The sequence below is a fragment of the Nelumbo nucifera genome, chromosome 1 (assembly GCF_055504915.1).
Source record: "Nelumbo nucifera cultivar China Antique chromosome 1, China Antique-T2T, whole genome shotgun sequence".
Classification (NCBI taxonomy): domain Eukaryota; kingdom Viridiplantae; phylum Streptophyta; class Magnoliopsida; order Proteales; family Nelumbonaceae; genus Nelumbo; species Nelumbo nucifera.
The window spans coordinates 133,020,621-133,044,255 of record NC_142649.1 but is presented as its reverse complement, the minus strand read 5'-3'; the positions used below and the strand labels follow the sequence as shown (position 1 = coordinate 133,044,255).

Below are 23,635 nucleotides of genomic sequence, written 5' to 3'. Positions count from 1 at the left end.
TGTTCTTATTGAAACTTCAATAAAGTTGAGAATTGGAGAATCAAAGAATGTATGAGAGATTGAGACTTGAGAGTATGAGAACTAGAGAAGGGATTTAAGAGAATTGTTGAATTAGTATGATGAAAATAGTGAAGGATAGGACTATTTATAAGAATTGAAAATAATTCAATTACCCAAAATACCCTAAAAACTAGTCATTTTTTAGTTGTTAAAAGGGGTATTTTGGTCATTGTAAAGTTATTTATCACTTTACCCAAAATCCCTCCCCCCAAATTAACTATTATATAACTATTAGGGGGCATTTGTGTTATTCTTTCTCCCCTCTCAAAACTAAAATACATAAATACGTTGTTTATAACTATTGAGGGGTATTTTTATAAAAAAATCCCCCAAAAAAAGCTAAAACTATCCGTTTGGGGTCCCCAACAGCTAGTTCATCGGGCAAGCCGAGCGCAGCTCACTACGGGCCCATGGTCCATGCGTATCAGCCCGTGAACTGGAAACCCAATCCCAGCACAGTTCAGATCATCATGCCAGGCCTAACACGGCCCATGTGCCCACGTGTCGTGCCATGCTGCCCGATTTACACTCTATCACTGAAGCCACCATCTCATCCTTTGCTAAAAACCAATATAATATCAAAAGATGACCTAGCAGATATGAGTAAACAGCAACAATTCATGATATTTATTGCAATTTAAGTATATGTACAACGACAAAAAAAAATATTGACAATTCCGGACAAAAATTATCACTTTTGTTCTCTTTAAAACCTGGCCTTGCCTACTACAAACTCATTCCTCAAATCCTCCGACCCTGTAATAAATAATTTTGAAACAGGGAAGGGAAAAAATATATTGACTAAAAAGTTAAATTGAATTGTTGTCCCTAACAACTGTGGCACCTTTGGAGCGGTGACGTCTTGAACTGGGTCTTCGTTCTTTCCCACGCTTTGTGGGGATCTTCCTCACTGGAGGACTAATAGACCTATCAATAACAATCTCATGTGATGATTTTTCCAAGGCTTCATTAGTGAATGCTGGTGGAGAATGAACAACAATGGCAGCTGGAGGTGCCATATGTTCTAATATATCTCTATGGTATCCCTGCAGGTTGCATATACAGAAATCAAACTACATAAATGGGTTATCATTTGTCCCATTCGTTTAATTAAGACCAAACAAACAAAAAGAAAAAAAGTTACCATCGAGAAACAAATTTTGAGGCAACCAATGATAACAGGTGGTAAAACACTGGCACTTTCACAATTGTTGCTGGTTTTCTTCTAATAACAGAGAAGAAGTAGAAAGTAACAAAATAAAGAAGAATTTGCATTTTCTCGGTTTCTCCAACACTGATTCCAAGAGAAGAAAGTAGCTATAGAGAGGAAGAAATTAACTCAATTATCATCCAGTTCTATTCTGGACAGATTTGCATGTATATATAGACTAATAAAGTTGTAGTTCACTCCTAATTAGAATCCTAGAACTCTTTAAAATTAAAACTCAAGAAAATAGAAACTTCTAACACAAACGAAAAAAATGGTAATTGCCTAACAATTTCTTAAACAAGAAAATAGAAGCTATAAATTTAGAAACTCTTGTCAGACTTGCTTCCTCATATTTTTTAGTAACATTGGGATTGCTCAGATCTTTCAAAAAATCGTTTTGCTGTATCCTTTATTGCTGTAGAGGGCTGTACTGCATCAGTGTAATTGGCAACCCAAGTTCCAAGTAGAATAAGAAATTGTGTGTGGGGGTGGGTGGGAGAGAGAGGTACAATCTAATGATAATGATAATAATAATGAACTAGTTTTTGTTTGGCATAATGGATGAGCACTACTACAAGTGTGAAGGAACTTGAACAAGTTCTGCACAAGGTTAACCTAATAGTCGTTTTCACTTATGTGCCATTGAAAGCCAAACAAATATTTTAAAATGCAGAGGTGTGATGCAAGGCATTCCACTATGTGAAAGTGTGAGGTGTAGTTCAGAATGTAAGAGGCATAAACCTCCTTAAGAGGAGGGGGATGAAGAAGAAGGAAGAAGAGGGGGAGGAGGAAGAAGGAGGATCTCCTCTCTTTTTTATCATTAATTAAAGATGTCTTATATTAAGATAAATGAAGATACACAACACTAACTGAGAAGGAGGATCTCCTCTCTTTTTTATCATGAGGTGTACAAGGTGGCCTCTAGCACACCTCAATACCTCATGCAAAAGGTATACGAGGCATATGCCTCAGGCATCAACGCCTTTGGCATATGCCTCAGGGCGTTTTGGGGGCAGCTCGCCTGGAGGTGTTCCTCTGGGCATATGCCTCCCACACCTTTTAAAAACTGAAGCAAACCAATCCTCACCTAGACAAACCTAAATTGGAAGGTAAGTTGTATAAAGTAGACCCAGGTTGCAAACCCAAGGTTACCTCCAGGTTAGGTTAGGAGTTAAACTAAACACTTCTTCTTGGGTTACCTCCTGTGATGTAAATTTATGAATCAATAACACAGTTGTAATATACCTGAACAACAAAGTTTCGCCTTTCACAGTCCAAAAACATGTTGATACTCCACTTCACTTTTGACATTATCTTGTCCCTTACAGTGGAAAAGCTTATCTGGTCCCTTGATGTAAAACGGTCCACCTCATTGAACCACAAACAGGTAAAGAGGTTGGTAATAGGAATATGTTCCCTTATGATAACACATCCTTCAGGAACATCTGCAGAAACTCATAAATAAAGATCAACTCAATATGAGATGAAGAAACAGAGAGCATCCAAGAGCACAAAAAAATAACATGCAACTCACCACTTGTAATCGGAAGCTTAGCCTCAGAATAGGGGGTCAAACCTTCCCTCTTATAAAACTCAACCTGGTAATCAATGGAAGCATTGTCATATTTTCCAGCAGCTTTATTAGCCTCAGCTTCCTGAAACACATCAAAGCGTCTGTAGTGCCTGGAGATTGCAAAACTAGCTTTCTTCCGCCACAAGAATCTGGAAAGTAGATAAAGAGAAGTTGAGGTACCAGAAATGGTTGACAGTTTTTATAGAAAATTGGAACATCTCCTAGCCATGTTCAGAGTTGCATGCACATACAACTTGATAAAGCACACCAGAACAAAATCTGAAATGAGATTAGACTCCAATATTTGAATTTTCAAAGATCCAAGTTTCTATTTAATTGGTTATTTGATTCTTTTCTCTTTTGTATAAAAAACATGGTTATTTGGTTCAATCCAGAGATAGATACATTTTAGATTGTTTTAAGTAGTAAACACTGACCAGCAGCAGCATATCAGATTGTTCATGAACCTTCCTTTGGGCCAAGAATATAATCCCAAATGGTGTTACTTAGCTATAATTAGGATACTAGGCCAACAGGCACATTTTGCAGTAAAGCCACATAGGCGTTTTAACAAAGATAAAGAGATTGCACTTAAATGAAACCCAGAAAAGAGGCAGATTTGAGCTGAACTTTCATACTGCTTATTATAGCCCATTTTACAACTAAAAGGGCACAAAGATACCATCAAAGGATCCTAGTTTACAAAACCATATAAAAAATAGGAGGTTCTTTTATACATCAGATAACCAACTAAGCAAAACCAAATGAAATAACCAATGAAGCAATCCAGGAGATTTCTTACTTAAAAGTAGTGACAATGTTTTGATGGTATAGGAGTGCAAATTATTGGAAAGAGTTGCAAAGGAACATCCAGAGAAAATAAAAGAGAAGGTGAACAATTTTTAAAGAGGAGTGCATAAAATAACAAGCCTTCTCGCAACCAACTATATGGGGTGGGTTACAAGAACCCTATTCCACCATTTAACACTATTCAGTACCATTTCCATTTTTAATTATGAGCACTCAAATTTCACACTACTTCAACCTATGTCCTTTTTGGTCAGTCTATATCTCTTCTAGACCTTTCAACTTGCAACAGATTACTTCCTATCATTGGTGCTGTAGACAGTTTTCTCAGATAGCCTAAATTGTTGAACCCCCTCAATACTAACATAACTTAATCCAATCCAACCTTCAACCCAATGAAGTCAATCAAATCCAATCTATGATTCCTCAAACTTTACCCAGCCCAAATTGGAAAATGGATTTGGCTGGGTTGAGTCAAGTTGGTCCCAGTTTCTTCACCTCTTTTTTGCTTTTGAAAATAGAGCTTTCTGTCAATTCAATTCCATCAAATCATTGAAAACTATGCATATATAATGTAAGTACCATACATAACTAGTGTGGTTATGCACAAGTGAATATAAATGCCAGGTTCTGGTTGGGTCAGTGTTTTAAAAGTGCAAGGTGAAAAAAAAGTGCAAGGCCCATTTTGCGCTCAATGTGTGAGGCACAAAGTGAGGCGTGTGCCTTTTTGAAGCAAGGCACAATAATGCAAAAAGTGTTAAAAAATAAAAAATATTAAAAATATTAAACACAATTGCATTACTTGATCTCATTATTTAAAATGAAACATGTAAAACATATCTAAAATGAAAATTTAAAAATAAAACCAAGCATAACATATAAAACATATTCAAGCATGTAAATTCTTAATCTCATCATCTTTTTCCCAATTGCATTACTTCAAATAGCTAGTGTGATGTTAAACATTATGCATTCCGATTCTATGAGCCGCCTTTGTATCAATCCCTTCAAGGCAAGCTCAAACAAGTCCATCAGGGTCTTAAACTCTTAATCCTTACAAAAAAGGTTTTATAACTTTAAGTGTCTTTTGAAAACATCTTTTACTAGGATGAATGAATGACCAACATTAGCAAATAGGGGGTTCTCTCTGCTTTGGTGACCCTGATATGGACTTGTTTGGTCTTGCCTCAAGGGGCTTGGTTGGGGGTCAGGAGGTGGAGCCCACGGGGGCCTAGCTGCTAAGCATAAAAAAACAAAAAAAAATAAAAATTCAAAAGGTGTGCACCTGGGCTGAAGTGCAAGGCACACCAGGTGAGTGCCTTTTAAAAGTGTTGAACCTAGGACCTAGGCGAGGCACATACCCTAAAATACACCTTGCCTATGCGCCTAGCATGCCTTTTGAATCACTGGAATGGGTTGAGTTGCCTAAAGATCCCTAATGCAACCCAACTTAATTTCATGTTGGCATTTTTCAACCCTAACCAAACCCAACGTTTTGGGTTGGTTTGGGTCCAGTTATAACCATACTAGAACAAGTAGCACTCCTACTTAACCAGCCTCTTTGTAATTGAAAATTTATATGATCTGAAAAGATATTTTGATATACAAGAAATCTAGGGACAACATAATCTAGTAGCTAATACATGGACAAGGCCTAGAAGTCACTTAGCAGCAAGCATTCACATCATGCAATGATGGGTAGCAACAAGTGTTATTGGATCTGAAGAGGATGTTCATGGATCAGGATCATACTGGAAGGAATGTTGTCAATTGTGGCCATGGGTCAACTAGGACCAAATTCAGACAAAAAAGCCAAAGTCCAAACACTACCAGCTAATGATAGTTGTCAGCACAAAATGAACAAAGCTAGAGAACCAGGGCTGATGGCATCCTTCCAACCAGATAAAGATCCATAACATGATCAAGTTCATAATTCATATCAAAACCAGGCATTAAAGGAAACATTACATGGTAGAAGCTCTGGAATGATTTTCTTAACAACACCCTAATGAACATTTAGGGTCCGTTTGGTTCGCGGTCAGGATCGGAACTGGAATCGGAAATGGAGTCACCTATTCTCGGTGTCTGTTTGGTTCATATAGAAATTGGAACCGGATTCTAATTATTATTATTATTTGGTTCAACTAGAAGCTGAAATCGAAATTGGCCAAAATTTCTAATTATGCCCCTATTCACAGTGGCAACGGTGGAGATTTGGAAGAAGAGGGGAAGAAAGAAGAGAGGCAGTTCTACGCTCTATTTGGGCTGTTGTCATAGTGGTAGCGGGAGATTTGGAAGAAGAGGGTGGATTCTAGTCTTTGCTCGGCTAGGTAAAGGTTTGGAAGAAGAGGGAAAGAAAGAAGAAAGGGGAGGGGAGGAAGAAGAGGATCTGCTAATACCAACTGCTAGTAGTAATAGCAGCAGCAGCAGCAGTGATAAAGGGAAGGAGGAAGAGGGATAGAAAGAAGAGGGGACAGAATAAGAGAGAAGAGGGGAGAAAGAAGAGGAAGAAGAGAGGAAATACAGGGGAAGGACGACTAGTCTTACCTCGCCAGAGATGGTTTTGGCGGCAGCTAACTTTAATGGAGGAAGGCCTGTGAGACGATGAGGACTTGGGATCAAATGGCAAGAAAAAAAAAAAACAGGGAGGCAGAATGGGCATCACATTCCCAAGGGGGCCAGAATGGCCATACCCCCCCCCCCCCCCATATGGGGGAATCCTACTCCACCTAGAATGGGAATGGGAATCCCATTCTGATCAACCAAACTGTTGGAATCGAAATGGGCCATTCCGGTTCCAATTCCAGGCACCTATTCATGTGAACCAAACAGACCCTTATATTCCAAGTTCATGGAGAAATCTACAGAACCAGAAAATACATGGATTGTTACCCTCTGCACTAGGTTGTGGATGGCTTCAGTGTGAAGGTTAACATTCTATGGCACATTTTGTCTTTTGAACTCTGCCAAGTGGTGTTTAAGAAGAGGAACAATAGGAACTTTAATCAGAATAGGGCTGCAACTGGTTTAACTATCAGCAAAGTTATATAGAATGTACCTCTCAAGAATTTGATATGGATCCACTACAAGCTCAAGTTTCCCATCAATCCATATAGAATAGCGGGCATTGGGGAAAATCCTGTGCAGTAGAAGCTTTGGAACCTGTCATAGGCATAAATTGGGTCAAAAGATATATCAAATATAATTTAGGAAGCTTCTTATAGAAAAACTACAAAAGCCCCAACTGTGTCCAAATAATGGAACAAAAGCCAGTCAAAAGAATAATAGAACTGCTATCATGATTGTCTCAATTCATAAAGCTAAAAAAGAAGACAATGTAAATAATAAATACTTCACTTCTTCCTAAAATCATTAAACTAAAGGACCAATATGCTCTAGTAACAATTAATCTTTTGGTAACATTCTGTTTTATCAATATAATGAGGGAAAATTATTATCTCCATTTTATGTTTGTCAAGACATCATCAAGGCACCTATCTAGATGATAAAGCACCCTTGGTGGGGCATCTAGCCTGAATGTCACAACTTATATAAAAAAGGTGCTCATCTAGGTTTTCACAAGGTGTGCATCTTACAGTGGAATTATTATAGATGTAAATCAGTCCTCTAATATTAAGTTGAAACTTAGTGATTAGCAGAATAAAACAGATCTGAATAACTGTATAAGAGAAGAAGATGGTGAAGAGAAGAGGTAAGAGAAGGAGTCCAATCATTCTCTATTCTCCTCTAACCCTATTTTATTAAGATCTAAAATTTAATGATGACAAGAATGCCCTTAAGTGGGTGGCCAGCTTGGCAGTTACGTAAAGAAAATAAACAAGAATAAATAACAGACCCATTAAGTGTGGCCCATCAACATAAAATAAAAGATATTACAAGAGAGGCTGTTAGGGCCCATTCGGCCCAGTTTCTTTACACTCCCCCTCAAGCTGAGCATAGATGTCAATCATGCCCAGCTTGCTTATATAGTGTGTCAATTTCCCCCTTGGAACTCCCTTGGTCAAGATATTAGCCAGTTGCTCTTCTGATGTGATGAATGGTAAACAAACTTCCCCTGAAGAGACTCTTTCTCTTATGAAATGCCTATCAACCTCAATGTGCTTAGCTCTGTCATGTTGAACAGGATTATGTGCAATGTTGATAGCAGCTTGGTTGTCACAATAGAGCATCATTGGTTTCTCGTAGTCCACCCCCAATTCCTCTAGAAGGGATCGTAGCCATAGTAATTCTGACACACCATGAGCCATTGCCCTGTATTCTGCTTCAGTTGAGGATCTAGCAACTACTGATTGTTTCTTACTCCTCCAAGACACAATATTCCCAGCAACCAGAGCACAATAACCAGAGGTGGACCTTCTGTCATTAATACATCCTGCCCAATCTGCATCAGTAAAGGCTTCTAGCTTCATGTGACCATGCTTAGCAAACAGAATACCTTTCCCTGGAGTACCTTTCAAGTAGCACAGAACCCTTTCTACAGCAACTAGATGAGTATCTCTGGGAGAATGCATAAACTGACTAATAACACTTACTGCATAGGAAATATCTGGCCGAGTCATGCAAAGGTATAACAACCTCCCAAGCAGTCTTTGAAACACTCCCTTATCAGGCAAAGGTTCACCATCTATGGCAGAAAGCTTATGATTAGGATCAATGGGAGTGAAGATGGGTTTAGCTCCAAGTTTACCAGTTTCAGCAAGAAGATCAAGGACATATTTGCGCTGAGATATGAAGATACCATCCTTAGATCGAGCAACTTCAATGCCCAAAAAATACCGAAGATCTCCCAAGTAATTGATTTCAAATTCAGAGTTGAGAAATCCCTTTAGTTTACTGGCCTCTTCAATGTCATTACCCGTGACCACAATGTCATCAACATAAACAATCAAAAAGGTCACCAGAGAGTCATTTCTCTTCAAGAATAGTGTATGATCAGATTGTGTTTGAATGTAGCCAAAGGAGACAAGAGCAGCCTGAAATCTCTCAAACCAAGCCCGAGGAGATTGTTTGAGACCATAAATAGATTTGTGTAGTTTACACACTTTGCCTTTCATTTCTTTCCCATACACTCCTGGAGGTAGAGACATATAGACCTCTTCATGCAAGTCTCCATTCAGGAAGGCATTTTTCACATCAAACTGGTGTAGGGGCCAATCAAAAGTAGCTGCTAGAGAAAGTAAAACCCTGACTGAAGTCATTTAGCAACAGGAGCAAATGTCTCAAGATAGTCAATGCCATACATTTGGGTGTAACCCTTATCAACTAACCAAGCCTTAAAACTCTCAACAGAGCCATCAGATTGATACTTAATGGTAAACACCCATTTACAACCAACTGGTTCCTTCCCTTCTGCCAAGTCCACAATATCTCAGGTATGGTTCTTATGCAATGCATCAAGTTCAGTCATCATAGCATCCCTCCATTCAGCTTGAGATAATGCTTCTGGTACAGACCTGGGTATCACATGGGAAGACACAGAGGCAAGAAAGGAGTAGTAGGAAGGGGAGAGAAGGCTGTAAGATAAGTGTTTGGAGATACAATGGGTTGTACACTTCTGCTTGCCCTTGCGAAGAGCAATAGGAAGGTCAAGGTTTGGGACAGTCAGAGATGGGTCAATAGAGGGCTGACCTGTTTCCTCAGGAATGATAGGAGTGGCAAGATGCTCTTCTGAAGGAGTGGAAACAACCTGCACATGTCTGAATCTCTGCCTTTGGTACCACCTTTGGAGAGCAGGAGCAGAAAGAGGAGGAGGAGCAGGGATATCAGAGGTAGGTCCAGTGGAAGAGGTGGACACCCCATGATCGGACTCACAAGGGATGGGAAGAGAAACGGCTGGAGACACAGTAAATGGCTCATCAGATTTCTCCCCCTCAGGAGGAATACTAAAGAAGGGAGTCAACTCGGCAAAGGTGATCCCGAGATACAAAGCGGGTGCGACGAACTGGATCAAAACAGCAATACCCCTTCTGTGTGGAAGCATATCCCAGAAACACACACTTATGAGCCTTAGATTCAAACTTGTGCCTTTGTTGACTATGAATATGCACATAGCAAGTACACCCAAACACACGAAGAGGAAGAGAAAAGAGATCCTCATTCAGGAAGAGAAGACTAAAAGGAGTTTTAAAGCCAAGGACCCGGGAGGGCATACGGTTGATCAGAAAGGTAGCAGTAAGAACAGCATCTCCCCAAAACTTTACGGGAACATGGGATGCAAACAAGAGGGATCTGGCAACCTCAACCACATGCCTATTCTTTCTTTCCGCCACCCCGTTTTGTTGTGGAATGTAGGAACAAGAACTTTGATGAATAACCCCAAAAGTTTCAAGATAAGTGGAGAGGGTTCTCTCAAAATACTCCTTAGCATTGTCAGAGCGGAATATTTTGATACGAGTATTAAACTGGGTGAGGATGAGTTCATGAAAATTTTCCACAATAGCTAGTACTTCATAGGAGAAAGTGATCTTTTATTGCTAATTGAATATGAATGTCTACAATGCTTTGCCAGCTCACATGATTCACAATGAAGACTCGATAAAGACACTCCTTTAAACATATCTGGGAACAGATGACTCAAAACAGAAAAAGACAAGTGACCAAACCGAAAATGACATAATAAAATTTTGTTAACAGACTCTAACACGACTGACTCTAAGGCAACTCCATGAGGTGATCCCAAAGCTTGATTCAGTGTGTCCAGCAAGTATATTCCGTTCGCCTCATGGCCACTCCCAATCATCCTCTGAGACTGTAGGTCCTAAAAAACACAATGAGTGGGAAAGAAAGTTATGCTGCAATTCATGGACTTTGTTAAGCTACTAACAGATAAGAGGTTTGTGTTAAGCTTAGGGGCATGAAGAACAGAAGATAAGAACAGGGTGTCAAAGGTCTTTATATCACATTTACCAGAGATGGGGGCAAGGGACCCATCGGCAAGGGATATTTTCTCTTTCCCAGAGAGAAGGTGATATGAGTAAAAAATGTTAGATAGACTGGTCATATGGTCTGATGCACTAGAATCGATAATCCAAGGGATTTTATGATTACCTGAAACTTAAGCATGATTTGTAGAAGCACGAGTACCTGAGTGAGCAAAAACCGATGAAGATGATGTACTGTTGGAAGGGTAAGCTGAAGAAACTATAGCTTCCAGGTGATTTAGGAGCTTCCCATACTTCTCAAAATCCAGCTTCATTGCAGCCAATTGTTCAATGGTTGATTTCTCTTCACTCTCCTTACTTCCCCCTTCAGGTACTGTAGCAGCATTAGCAGTCTTGGGTTTTCCCACCTGACTGCCCTTCTTAGGGTTATTATTGTTCTTAAACCTATCAGGGAAAAGTCCAGGATGAAGCTTCCAGCAGGTGTCCTTCGTATGCCGTGGTTTCTTGCAATATTCACACACCTGCTCTCTCTTCTCAGTAGGGCCCTTTGGTTTCATTCCCGCATGTGCAAAATGTTTTGTAGGTGGACTCTGCAACTGAACTTGCCGCCTACTCTCCTCACTACTTATCATAGCATATGCCTGTGAAAGAGTAACCTCATCCCTGGCCAAAATATTTTGTCTGATAATATCAAACTCAGGGTTGAGTCCAGTGAGAAACTCAAACACCCTATTTCTCTCCACCAGCTTTCTATACATTTCAGCATCCTTTTTACTCTCCCATACCACTATCTTCATAACATCAATTTCTTGCCATAGGGATTTTAGTATAGAGTAGTAGATTGCTACACTCTTCTCCCCCTGTCTCAGGTTTTTCACATCACTTTTCAATTTGTACGCTCGGGCTATATTCAGTTTCTGTGAGGTCTCAGTTACACTGTCCCATATCTCCTTAGCCGAAGACATCCAGAGATAGTGCTAGATTATATGGGGTTGCATAGAGTTAACTAACCATTCTATGACAGTGTAATTCTCTTGCATCCATTTTTCAAATTCAGGGTCTGTCTCTTCTGGTTTCACCTTACTACCTGTGAGATACCCGAGTTTTCCTCTACTACAAACATAGATTTTTTATAGACTGTGCCCAATCAAGATAGTTCGTCCCATCTAGCTTAATTGTGGTAACACCAGTCAAAACGGAATCTATTGAGGTAGGTCCAGAAACCGGCACCTGCTTGAACTCACTTCCGTATGTTTCCATTAATCAAACGGAAATCAAAGAACAGAAATTTTGACTATGTAAACTTACTTGAAGCCAAACCAGAACTTGGGTGCTTGAAAAACTAGGGTTTTACTCCGTCCAGCAGATGGAAGGAAGAGAGAAGATGCTGCCGCACCTAACAGACAAACCCCAACTCTTCCAAACCTGAACCGCCCTCCTTTAGCAGTCACAAGACACCTTCCAAGCACAGAGCGCCACACCTGAGCTTCACCTTTCCTAGTAACCTCGAAAATCTCTAGTCAACTAGGGTTTCGGGCAGTAGCACAACAGCAATACTTCTTAGCAAAATCTAGCCGGAACTAAACTCTCCAAACCCTTCTACCAACTAGGCAAGTGATTCTCTATACTATAGAGAACCTATCTCTCCATACACTCTCTTGATTTTAGAGTGTACAGGAATGAAGAAAAAAGAGGAAGAGGAACTAAACCTACTCTGATACCAAGATGTAAATCAGTCCTCTAATATTAAGTTTAAACTTAGTGATTAGCAAAATAAAACAGGTCTGAATAATTGTATAAGAGAAGAAGATGGCGAAGAGAAGAGGTAAGAGAAGAAGGAGTCCAATCATTCTGCATTCTCCTCTAACCCTATTTTATTAAGATCTAAAATTTAATGATGACAAGAATGCCCTTAAGTGGGCGGACAGCTTGGCAGTTACATAAAGAAAATAAACAAGAATAAATAACAGGCCCACTAAGTGTGGCCCATCAACATAAAATAAAAGATATTACAAGAGAGGCTGTTAGGGCCCATTCGGCCCAGTCTCTTTACAATTATTATTATGACTGCATCTTATTAATATGTGTTTTGATACATCCTATCATATACTATATATAATACTTATGCTTTGTTTTAGGGTTTTACTATTGGAGCATAAAAAATACAAGGGTTTTGAGAAGAGAAAAAGAAAGAAAGATAAAAGAAGTTTCTTATTTTTTAAATTTACTCTTCTTACTTTTAATAGAACACTTTTTTATAACATTGCATCTTTACCGATAGATTAATAAAGAATTATGTGTACAAAATACATACAGCTGGCCCATGCCACCCTTACCTCTTAAATTCATACTTACATCTGAAACCCGAGGACTGATCAGTCATGTTGCCAACTTGTTACATTATATCTCCCCAAATTGACCCCCAAAAAGATCAGGTCTATTTACCCCTTATCCAGCTCATGCATCTTCTATTGCATTAGCCATCCTTGGGAATTGAATTCCAGTTAACTCTACAATTCATTCCTGAACTCAGATATCTAATTCTAATCTCCCTCATAAATTTTGCCAACTCTACAAAAGAAGAAATTTTAGCTCCTCTCACTGGCTTATGTATTGCTAGAGACTTGGGTATTTTGCATCTAATCATTAGAGGAGATTCTGCAAATAACTATCAAGTAGCTAGCAGCTTAGCATAAAAGGAGGGTGGTCCTTGGAGACTAGCTCACTACCTGATTAAACCCAGACATTCTGAACTCTGTGGTTGCAAACCTGTATTGGATACCTTGGGAACAAAACACACTAGCAGATGGTCTAGCTAAATCTGGTGCTCATCTGGAGTGTTTATACTTTATACAGTGATAGCTCTCTGCCTGTGTATCTTTTAGTGGCTGTTTTGTTTTGGTTTCCCTTATGTACACCATCTCATGTACCTTTCCCTTTTTAATGGAGAAAAAAAACTCTAATGTCCCTCATAGAGGTCTGTTGTTTCCATTGGGTCAAGCTGTCATTCCTTAAACAACCTGTCACAACTTTGGAATCTCCCTCCACAATCAGGTTGGTGAGGCCTGGATTTCTTTCCAGTCTCATACCTTGGGAGAAGTGCCATCAACTCTGCTGTTATGGAGTTCCCAATACTAGTGAGGCCTGAGTAAAGGGCTAGGCCCCACTGGTTCTATGACACTTGCTCTTTTTCCCTTCTGAGCACCCTCTCTTAAATTTTTTAGTACAAAACTATTGCCTTCTTTAGTTGATATATTTTTTTGATGAACAGTGAGGTATTGTATTGACCAAAAGGAGAAAATAAAAGAGCCCACGTACATCGAGAGACTGTACATTAGGAATTTACAACTTATAATGCATATAATGCCAGAATTGTGAACATAAACCCCACCCAAACAGAACTAAGAAGATACAATAAACAGACTGCCATGCTCAAAAAAAGAGCTTTAATTTCTGTCACTGAAAAGGTAGTGATTGGCCAGCCAAGAGAGAAAAGTTCCTATAATCTAGTTGACCATCATCTCCTCTGAGCATGTCTTGTTTTCAAATACCCTTGCATTTTTTCACAGTTCACCCCAAAACTCATAAGGCAGCAGCAAGTACTGCATTACGCTACTTCCCCCCCTTTTACTCAAACCCTTCAAAAGCCTAATCCTCAAAAGTTCCATTACAGATGAAAGCAGCCACTAACTCCAAGAAGGCCTAGTATCCTCATCCAAATCTGGAAAGTGAAAGCACAGTGCAATAGGTGGCTTATATCCTCCAAACAGTTGCCACACAGAACACAACTACTACTTTCCACCACCATGCCCCTCTTCAGTAAATTGTCCTTCAATCCCAAGCTTAAGTCCACACAGAGAAGGCCAACTTCAACGGAACCATAGCATACCAGATTTTGAAGCTAGATGTCATTGATCCTTGACAGATTATTGTCGAGAGACCTTACAAGAAAATACCTTTAAGTTCTCCCAAAACCAGACCCTCCTGTTATCTCTAGTTCTGTTTTATCTCATCCTTGTACAGTTTTTGTAACAATTACAGTGTTACACCAATAGCTCACCTCCCTCAGGCACTCAAAAATAGTAAGAGCAATAATTTGAAAAGAGATGTAATCTTTATTCATGAGATGTGTAAGCCTCATGAAAATGGAATTTGAAGTGTATGCCTCATGCATCTAAAGTATGCCTCAAGGGCATCCATGCTTCTAGCAGACACCTCAGTGCATTTTGAGTGTGCCTCTCCTGGATGTGTGCCTCCAGGCATATGCCTCAAATGCCTTTTATAACATTTTTTATTGGTAAACAATTTTAAAACATTGCTTCCTAAAACCCTAGATTCCAAGATTTTTGGGTTTCTTTTCATGAAAGTCAACATTCATCCTTTGTGCAGAGCATACCCAAAACCTTACCAAATCCATTCACTCCTTATGATCCATGCTAAATATGCAAATAAAATTTCATAGAAAATTTCCATCTCTAAACCCATTTTCTTGAAATTGGCTATCATTCACTAGTCCAATTAGAAATTGGCAAATTGTTGATTATGTTGCACATCCCAAATAGCTCTAATAAACCTTCACAAAAGGAGTAATAAGAACCTGTTATGGGGGCACCAGGTCTGGTCTAGCTTTTTTCCTTTTTTTTCTTTCTTTTCTTAAGACGGTGAGGTATTGATTTTTATATGATTGACAAAAGTATAGAAGGCATGGCAGAACCCACATACAAAGAAGTTCTGGAGAAAAGCTTAGAATGATGCACTTGATATATTTTGGCTTTTGATGAGATGGGATGTCAGCATTTGGCTGTTGTATCTGTTCCTTCACTTTTGATTTCTCCAAAGTGAGGTCAGGGTTTTTCCTTATAAACAAATAAAATGATGATTGCTTTTGATTTGATGAATCAAAAAATATAATTAACAAACTATCCTACATCTGCAAGTCATCTTTCTTGAATCAATTGCCTAGGTTCTAAGACTGCATAGCTCCTATAAGACCTAATCATCCTACATCATTGTATTATCACTTTTAAGGATCCTGAGTTATAAAAGGAGTGTAACAGATATGAGAGTGTTGAAATGGTTAAGAGCATCAGAAGAAAAGGGTAAAGTTAGAAACAAGTGCATCCTACATGGCTACATGGGTATAGTGGAATATCCCAATAAATAGATATTACAATATCACTGCAAGCATGTCCATTATCCAATACCTATAGTAGAATGATTGCACCTTGATTGACCCTGAGACACAATCTAAGATAGATTGGTTCAACAAAACTGACTCAAATAAGCAAACTTACTTTCCCATTGCGTCTTGCATCAATGTAAGGAAGGTTATGGACAACAACAATCCTCCATAATCCAACCTTGTTGCTGCTATCTAACACACTTGAATTTCTCATGTATGCTTCTGTCCCTTCATCAACAAACATATAAAAACAAATGTTTTTCTTTGCAGCATCACTGATACTTTTCGGCTGCTGTAGGATATCATAGTTTCCTGCTCAAGAAACATCAGTTAGAAAAGGTAAACTACTAGCATGAACCCATGGATGAAATTAAATAAGGGAACTTAAGTTTGGAAGTACCAAAGATGGCTGATGCAACAACTATCCCCTGACACTGCTCCATCTCAAAAAAGTCAACATCATCAATGTCAAAGCCAGTCCCACGACCAGGTTTCTTTCCTCGAATAAATCTGATCAATAATTTGCATCAATGAGAATGAGCAAAACTAGTTGACTTTATTAAAACAGTTCCTTGTTCTTCATTACAATCCAGGTACATGTGGTACTCTGGAAGCATTTTTTTCAGTAAAGAGAAGATAAATGTGGAATAGATATCTATGCAAATGTTGAAGTCTTGAAGGAGAATGAAACATACCCACAGTGCACAACCATTGATTCTTTTATATTGAAAGAATCATTCCTCTGCTTCAGAGAAGGATATCCACCAAATTCGGAGCCTCCAAATGGCTCAGTTCTAATTGGATTTTCTTCATATACATAACTTAAATTTCTAAGTACAGGAGATGTGGATGGAGATTTCGGCATAAAGACTATTGCTTGCTCAACCGGAAGGTAACATACTGGACATGCTGAAGGAGCAACCAAGCAATAAAACTCAGCACTAGAATTGATGATGATGATGATAGATAAGTGAAGGACAACAATAAAATTAATAAACTGGTTAATTTTACAATATCACATATATGCATATATGTCATGTAAATACATTTCACATGTGATGATGTGAGTAGTAGCATTATCTGAACATCGCATTAAATATGTAATGATGTCAATAAAAATATTTATGATCTAAGCATCTAAAAAAAAATAATAGCAATTCAAACTTACGTCTTGGTCCAGTCCGTTTTTTATCAGCTGGCGGAGGTGGAAGAGTGAACTTTTCACATGGATGACCTGGGGGAAGAGCAGTCCCTCCAACTATCAAAGGAGGTGGTGGTGGTGGTGGTGGTGGTGGTGGTGGTGGCTGCATTTTATTTTGGCCACTTATTGAAATGGCATTTTGTAAAATGGAGTTCTTGTCCTTCTTGCTCTCTTGTTCTCCATGAACCAAGGAAGGTCTGGGATATTTTATTGCCATGCTATCGTTTTGTTTAATGTTTTGCGACATTCGAGTATGGTGAGATACACCTTCTGTAGTGTCTTCATCTGAAGTCAAGCCACAAATGCACAGAGGTTAGTTTATCAAATAAATCAAATGAGAAAAAAGGATGAGTAAATGACAACAATCAGTATATGAGATGCCACAGCTGAAACTTTCTAGAAAGCACAACAATTGAGCATGATTTGTGCATGTCCAAATCAACTTGGTCTAAACAGATATCAAGGAGTCAGTACCACTGAGACCCAATATTCAGGGATCTCTCCTTAATATCTGGTATACCAGAAGTATCTTAATTGGGTTATCCTAACCATCTAGTCTGTGACAACCTGGGACCAGAAAAGAAATACAGTAAACTGCCTAGATAAATGTCCATATAAGAATGGTGAAGATCATCATATCAGACCAATTCTTAGTCTATAAGATCCTACTGGTTGAACCGTAAAGTGGTGGGTCACAACCCTCTAACTGTACAATCTTCATGGATCAAAAGAGCAAAATCAGCTAAGATACAAAAATGCAATGTGAATGGCCAGATAAGGACAACAATGTAAATACAAGGAAAAAATGGATACAAGAATCAAACCTTTGCTGACCACAGATAAAACAGACATAAAAACCACACCAGAAATGACCACCAGAAGCAGCATTCCAACCCTCCTTCTGCCAGCAAATTTGCAGATCCGATGAAGAAACTTTTCCTTCTCTCTTGACCCAGACAGGAGCATCTTCGGGGGCTTGCGAACAAGGATGGGTGTAGTCTGAACCGACAGCACAACACTGTTCTGAAGTTGTTGTTGCAATGATCCATAACTCCCTGTACGTAGACCCAATGACCCTCCAGTCATTGTCCCTCCCAAGCCACAGGTTTATCTTTCATTTCCCTTCTCTTCCAGAATCCTCTCTCATTCAAAATTTCAATCCTTTTCTACACAGAACAGAATCAACTCCCGAATCACCGCCAAATAAAGATCTAACTTAACAAACTTCCACCAAAGTCCCGATGCGGACCAATTTATTGATTCCAATAAATCTCAGAATCTATCTATACTTCAAAATACAATTACAAAGCACTCCTATAAATCCAAATCATCCTTGAAATCTCTTCTAACATTGTACATGCACCCACCTCCGCTAGAATTCCAAAGCTTCCTCGGACAAAATTCAAATATAGTATGAATGTTACTAAAAGATATAAAGTTCCTCACTTTCTTCTCCAAGCCTACCAAGACCAACTTTCCCGTAACAGCATTGTAGAAAATAAATCGATACAAGCATACCAAGAACAAAACTAATCGTCCACTCGAGAAAACTAATCCGAATTCCTATTAAATCGAGCTATAACAACCAATTAACACTCCATCTCACTAGAAGCAGGATGCTTCATCAAAATTAATTTTGCAAAGCACCACTACAAATTCAAATCTGCCCAGAACTCCCAAGCCGAACCAAAAGAATTAAGTCAACTCTTATGGATCGATCCTAGCCAACAAAACAATCTTCAGTCTCACTCTAAAAAACAAAGGAGAAAAAAATTAAAGATTATCTATCTCCGCCACCGATATGTAGCAACAGCGGAAATCGAGATGAACCGTTGTTACCTCTCGGTCTTCCGTTACAATCCCAGATCAAATCGTAGGGCCGCAAATCAAGGGCTCCCGAAGGAAAACGATTCGCGCTCGATTATCTCTGCCCTGCTTTCAGCTCTGTGTGGTGCCTCGCCAAATCTGAGATCATGAAGAATTCTTTGCTCGCAGTGTGAGAAATTCATATATATTTATCGTTTTAACCTTAATTATAATTATTAAGAATTAAGTGATTTGAGCACTTGCCATTTTTTTTAATTAATAGTCAACTGTCAATGAATCACTGCGGCACACGCACAGGAAAAACATGTCTGAAAAGACAAAAATACCTCCATATTTTGTGTGTATTGACAATGGTTCTTTTGACTTTTCACATGGATTTTCCTTGTTTATCAAACTTTGGACGTGCCCAAATCAGTCTCCTAATAATGATTGTCGTTTTATTGCTATTTTTGTTTTTTTATTTATAACTTATAACAATAGAAATTGATAACAAAAAGAAAATATACAGATGGTTTCATAATGGAATGCCGCTAAAATGCGCCGGGTGCACGTTTAAGTTAGTAGGTGGGACAAGAGTCACAAGAATCAAGAGAGTAATGCTAGGCTGTTTGAGTGTTTGTTATGTTTTTTCTACTAAAAAATAATAAAGGGCTGGTTGTTATGTTATTGTTAGCAAAAGCGTGTAATCAGATTGGGTGAATGAATGCCATCATAACCGTTTGATCGTGTTTGATATCCACAGCTAACGGCTAGTATTGCTTTGGCCACTCATTTTGATAAAAAAAAACACACTTCTATCTTTGCATTAAGAAGTTATGCAGCTCTGGGATTCAACGCGCCACAGACAAGACAAGGTGGGATCAGAGCTGATTTTTGTCTTTGTAGTTTGCTTTCCATTGGCCCCACTGTGATGTAAGAGTTGCACAATCTCGTTGCTTGCCAGCGTTCCTCCCTAGCTATACCAAAAGGGGATATCTCTGTTCGCCACTTAATAGATTTCATCTGTTTCTTTGAAAATTTTTCTGGCCAGAGGAACCAATCAGAACAAGACTAAAGGTAAAGGAGGCCACAGCCCACAGGCACACAAGAGAACAATAACCAAGAAAATTAGAGACCGGATCTGCTCCTCACACCTGGTGCCTCACAGGCGCCTCACATGTACAACCTATCATACCATTGATTGAAAACATCTCCCGTACTTATTCACGAGAGATGTTTCCCATGCACGGTGGATATGCATGTGAGACGCTCATTGTGAGGAGCAGATCCCGTCTCAGAAAATCAAACCCATTTCTCAAATGCACTGTAAAACTTCTCCCGTACTTATTCCTAAAAGCTGCAATTGGCATGGTTGTTATCTGTGAATTTGGTTCTGTTTTGGCATCCAAAGGGTTCAGCTTGAGAAGAGAGGCTGAATGCTGGGCTGTTATCATGTAGATTGAGCTTAGTAGTTAGAATCCCCAGAACAAGAAACTGGAATACAAATGCACTGTAAAACTGCAATGGTGTTGTTTATTCATTTTCATTATTATTTTAACATTGGGTAAATAGTGTACTAGATTCCTAGCGACTGAAACAGAACAGCCCATTTATTTGCCACTACATTAACTCTTTGAATAGTGAATTAACTCCCATTTATGTGCACTACATTTTCAGTATTAATTTATCATTAACTCTTTGAATAGTGAATTAACTCCCTAGTCTCCCCGCTCCCAAAAAAAAAAAAAAAAAACCTATCTGAGGACTTGAACAGAATCAAACAATCCCTAACCCAGATGGAGTTAGGACTAAGTTAGCTAGCCTCACCATCAATGCTATCTAAAAAGAATATCTCGCTGATACAAGACAAAATATTTTCATTTAATTACATAATAACAAACAAAAATTAATATAAATTTGTGAAAACATTTGTGTTGGAACTTGTAGATTTTCCAATGTGGCCTTGGTGCCAATATGACATATACAATGTACCATTCATTAGAAATCAAATATTCCACACACATATATTATACATTAAATTGTATATACATTACAAAATGCCACTACCCAATCTCAAACCGGCAAGCATGAGAACGTGGGTTCAAAGTCTGAGGGTGATCACTTTGTGCGAAAAAATGCCAAAGGTTAGGACCATATATATGACTTGTTCAAAAATCTTACGTTTGGATAAGCATATGTGTTTGTAGTAAATAAAAATGTGACAAACATAATTCCTGACGTTTGGCAAAAACACTTTTAAGCCCGCAAAAGACATGGTCTAAAATTAGGGCTTTGTGCTTTAAGCTTTTGAAAACACAAATCCTGAAGCTTATCCATATTATAATCTTCTATCAATCATCATCTCCCCTCCATATGGTCAAAAGAGGTGGTTCATGCATGAATACAGAAAGGTCATTCTTTCTACTCTCTTTTCCACTACCAATCATAACCACCATTCCACCCCTTGAAGAAGGATGAAGGTCATAGACCAATATTGTCAATAAATAGTGCAAAAACATTGCAATGTATTATTATATCATGAAAACATAGATGACTGAAACAGTCCTGGCCTGGGATTTCATAAAGCTCCATTTCTTTCTTTGTAAGAGGGCTGAAAACTTTTTCAATATTTGGAATTTTAGTTATACTTGATGGCCCTTAATGGTCAAAACTTTATTTTGTACTTGTTTTACACGGAAGCAAAGACAACCTGAAGAGGAAAAAGATAGGAAGATGAGGTACTAACCATGTTTAGAAGTCCCCCTACGCAAGTTTTAGGGTCTGTTTGATTTGTAGTTGGAATAAGAATCGGTATGATCCATACCTATAGTATGTTTGGTTCAGACAGGAATGGAAATAGAAATAGGAGTGAATAGGAATGGGATTCTGACTCCGCACAATCAAACAGTTGGAATTGGAATGGTCCATTCCAATTTCGATTCCAAACCGATATTCCCATGAATCAAATGAGGCCTTACTTTGAAAATAAGAAGAAAGGAAACATATGCATAGTGTAGTCAGTTTAATAATGAAGGTATTAGCTAACCTGTTAGAAAAGTCTTTGGCTGGTTGCTTCATACGTTTTTCCAATTCCTCAAACGCATAATCCCCCATCCCTTCGATAGGCAGGAATCTATACGAAGTTGGGAATGACAATGGCCTGCCGGAAGATAAAAATGACCTTTCATCCCTCATTTCTGATGGAGACAGACAGGTTGTCGATTGGGGATCAAATCCCCAAAATTATTTTAAATATATTTTGATATAAATAATATTACATGTATATGCTTAATCATGGTCAGGTCAGGGCAGATAATTCACTCTCATCTCCCATCCTTAGTCGAATATCACTATTAATTCCCGTCCCTGCTCCCTATACCCCAAGGGGCTCGCGTTCTGTGCACCCGTGGGTGCACTGGACGAGTGCACTCGCGAATGGCGTGTCGATATGTCGACTAGGCTTATGTTAACACTCAAACGTGCGTTAATACAGTCTACTCCGGTTCATGGGGAAACGAACCGGTTCCCACGAACTGGTTGAGTGTTCAATCAAAAACCCCTTTTTTTCTTTCCAGTTCCTTCGTCCCTTTTTCTCCACCGAACCCTATGCCATATAATAGAGAAACCCCTGTTCATCGGCGGCAACAGAGTGTCGGCAGCGAACCAACGGCGACGTATCACTCTTTGCTTCTTCAGCTCTCTCTTCTTCTTCTTCTTCGGTGTAACTCCGAGCTGAAGGACGAACAGGTAAAACCGAACCCAACAATCCTTATTATCTCATAAATCAAATCTGCTCCAGCAATACTAACATTGTAAATGAATCTGCATTGACATGTACGTAATTCCGATTAAATTGCTGCAACACACTTCTTAGACAAGACATCATCAGTAACGACAACACCACTCCAACAGGTCAATGGAGATAGGAATTTAAGATAGTTAGATAAAGGTAAGAAAAAGAGTTGTAGTTACAGTTAAAGATTGAAGATGAAGGGGTGGCTGTTGTTCCCGCCAATGGTTGTCCAAGTAGGTGGTTGCTGTGGTCTCCGATGGCTGTCAGGTGGGTTATTTTTGTTGAAAACATAACATAATAACCACTTGTAAGAAGAAAAGAAGAGTGTTGGAAGAAGATTCAAATTTACAAGAATTTCCTCTCTTGTTTTTTGTCATTTCCTCCCTTAAATGATTCCTTGTCCCATATTGCTTGGGAAAGGAGTAGAAGTGGAGTATATTTGTAGTTTTGCTCCCTCTATGGATAGGGACCTATAGGAGGAGAGGACTAGCTATTCCATGATTTTCACTAAATCATTTTGTTTTATCCGAATTACACCTTTTCAATTTTAAAATGGGTCTTTCAAATTCAAATTTAATTTTAAAATAAATTATTTTCTTTTTCCGCGTTTCTTCTTCTTCCTTGTGCCTCTTCAAACAGGTCCACTGTTCTGGAGAGGCTCCTGGAGAAGAAGAAGAAGAGTGTTGGAGGGAGATCCAATTTTACAAGAATCTCTCTCCTCTCTTGTTTTTTGTCCTTTACTCCCTTAAATGATTCATTGCCCCACATTGCTTGGGAAAGGAGTGGAAGTGGAGTATATTTGTAGTTTTGCTCCCTCAATGGGTAGAGACCCATAGGAGGAGAAAACTATAGATATTCCATGCATGTTGGGGGGACTCACAGTCACCGAGATAGTTTTGCTCTCTCTCTCTCTCTCTCATACGCGAACTGACACACTTTTCACTGTTAAAATCGCAGCTCACAGTCACCACGAACACAATCACCGTCGGGCTTCGAGCTTCGGGCTTTTTATCAGGGCCGGGCTCGGGCCCAAGTTGTAGGCCCGTTGGTCGGGCCTAACAAAATTCTATTCATGAAAAGTAAAAGCCCGGCCCATGAACG

At 39.0% G+C, this 23,635-nt stretch overlaps 1 protein-coding gene across 2 annotated transcripts; it reads right to left on the bottom strand.

Annotated features, from left to right (window-relative positions):
• Positions 1-660: 660 nt before the first annotated feature.
• Positions 661-18,919, bottom strand: LOC104608221 (putative hexosyltransferase MUCI70). 2 transcript variants are annotated; one of them, XM_088894316.1, is made up of 10 exons: positions 17,760-18,919; positions 16,903-17,220; positions 16,430-16,643; positions 16,135-16,244; positions 15,847-16,046; positions 6,709-6,812; positions 2,805-2,992; positions 2,516-2,715; positions 1,205-1,377; positions 661-1,106 (listed from the first exon to the last, which is right to left on the bottom strand). In XM_088894316.1, exons 1-10 carry the CDS (start codon positions 18,019-18,021, stop codon positions 1,085-1,087), a joined length of 1,791 nt encoding a protein of 596 aa, XP_088750442.1. In that variant the 5' UTR covers positions 18,022-18,919; the 3' UTR covers positions 661-1,084. The 2 variants fall into 2 exon arrangements, with proteins under 2 accessions (XP_088750442.1, XP_010272447.1); XM_010274145.3 differs by lacking the exon at positions 1,205-1,377.
• Positions 18,920-23,635: the final 4,716 nt, after the last annotated feature.

Bases quoted from the DNA above. Each gene is read 5' to 3' on its own strand.
- LOC104608221 (XM_010274145.3), bottom strand. From the start codon at position 18,021: ATGACTGGAGGGTCATTGGGTCTACGTACAGGGAGTTATGGATCATTG. The intron at 16,644-16,902 runs GTAAGTTTGAAT...TTGCTCCTTCAG, and splicing joins AAAACGGACTGGACCAAGAC to CATGTCCAGTATGTTACCTT. The intron at 16,047-16,134 runs GTACTTCCAAAC...TTTCTTGAGCAG, and splicing joins TGTTGCATCAGCCATCTTTG to GAAACTATGATATCCTACAG.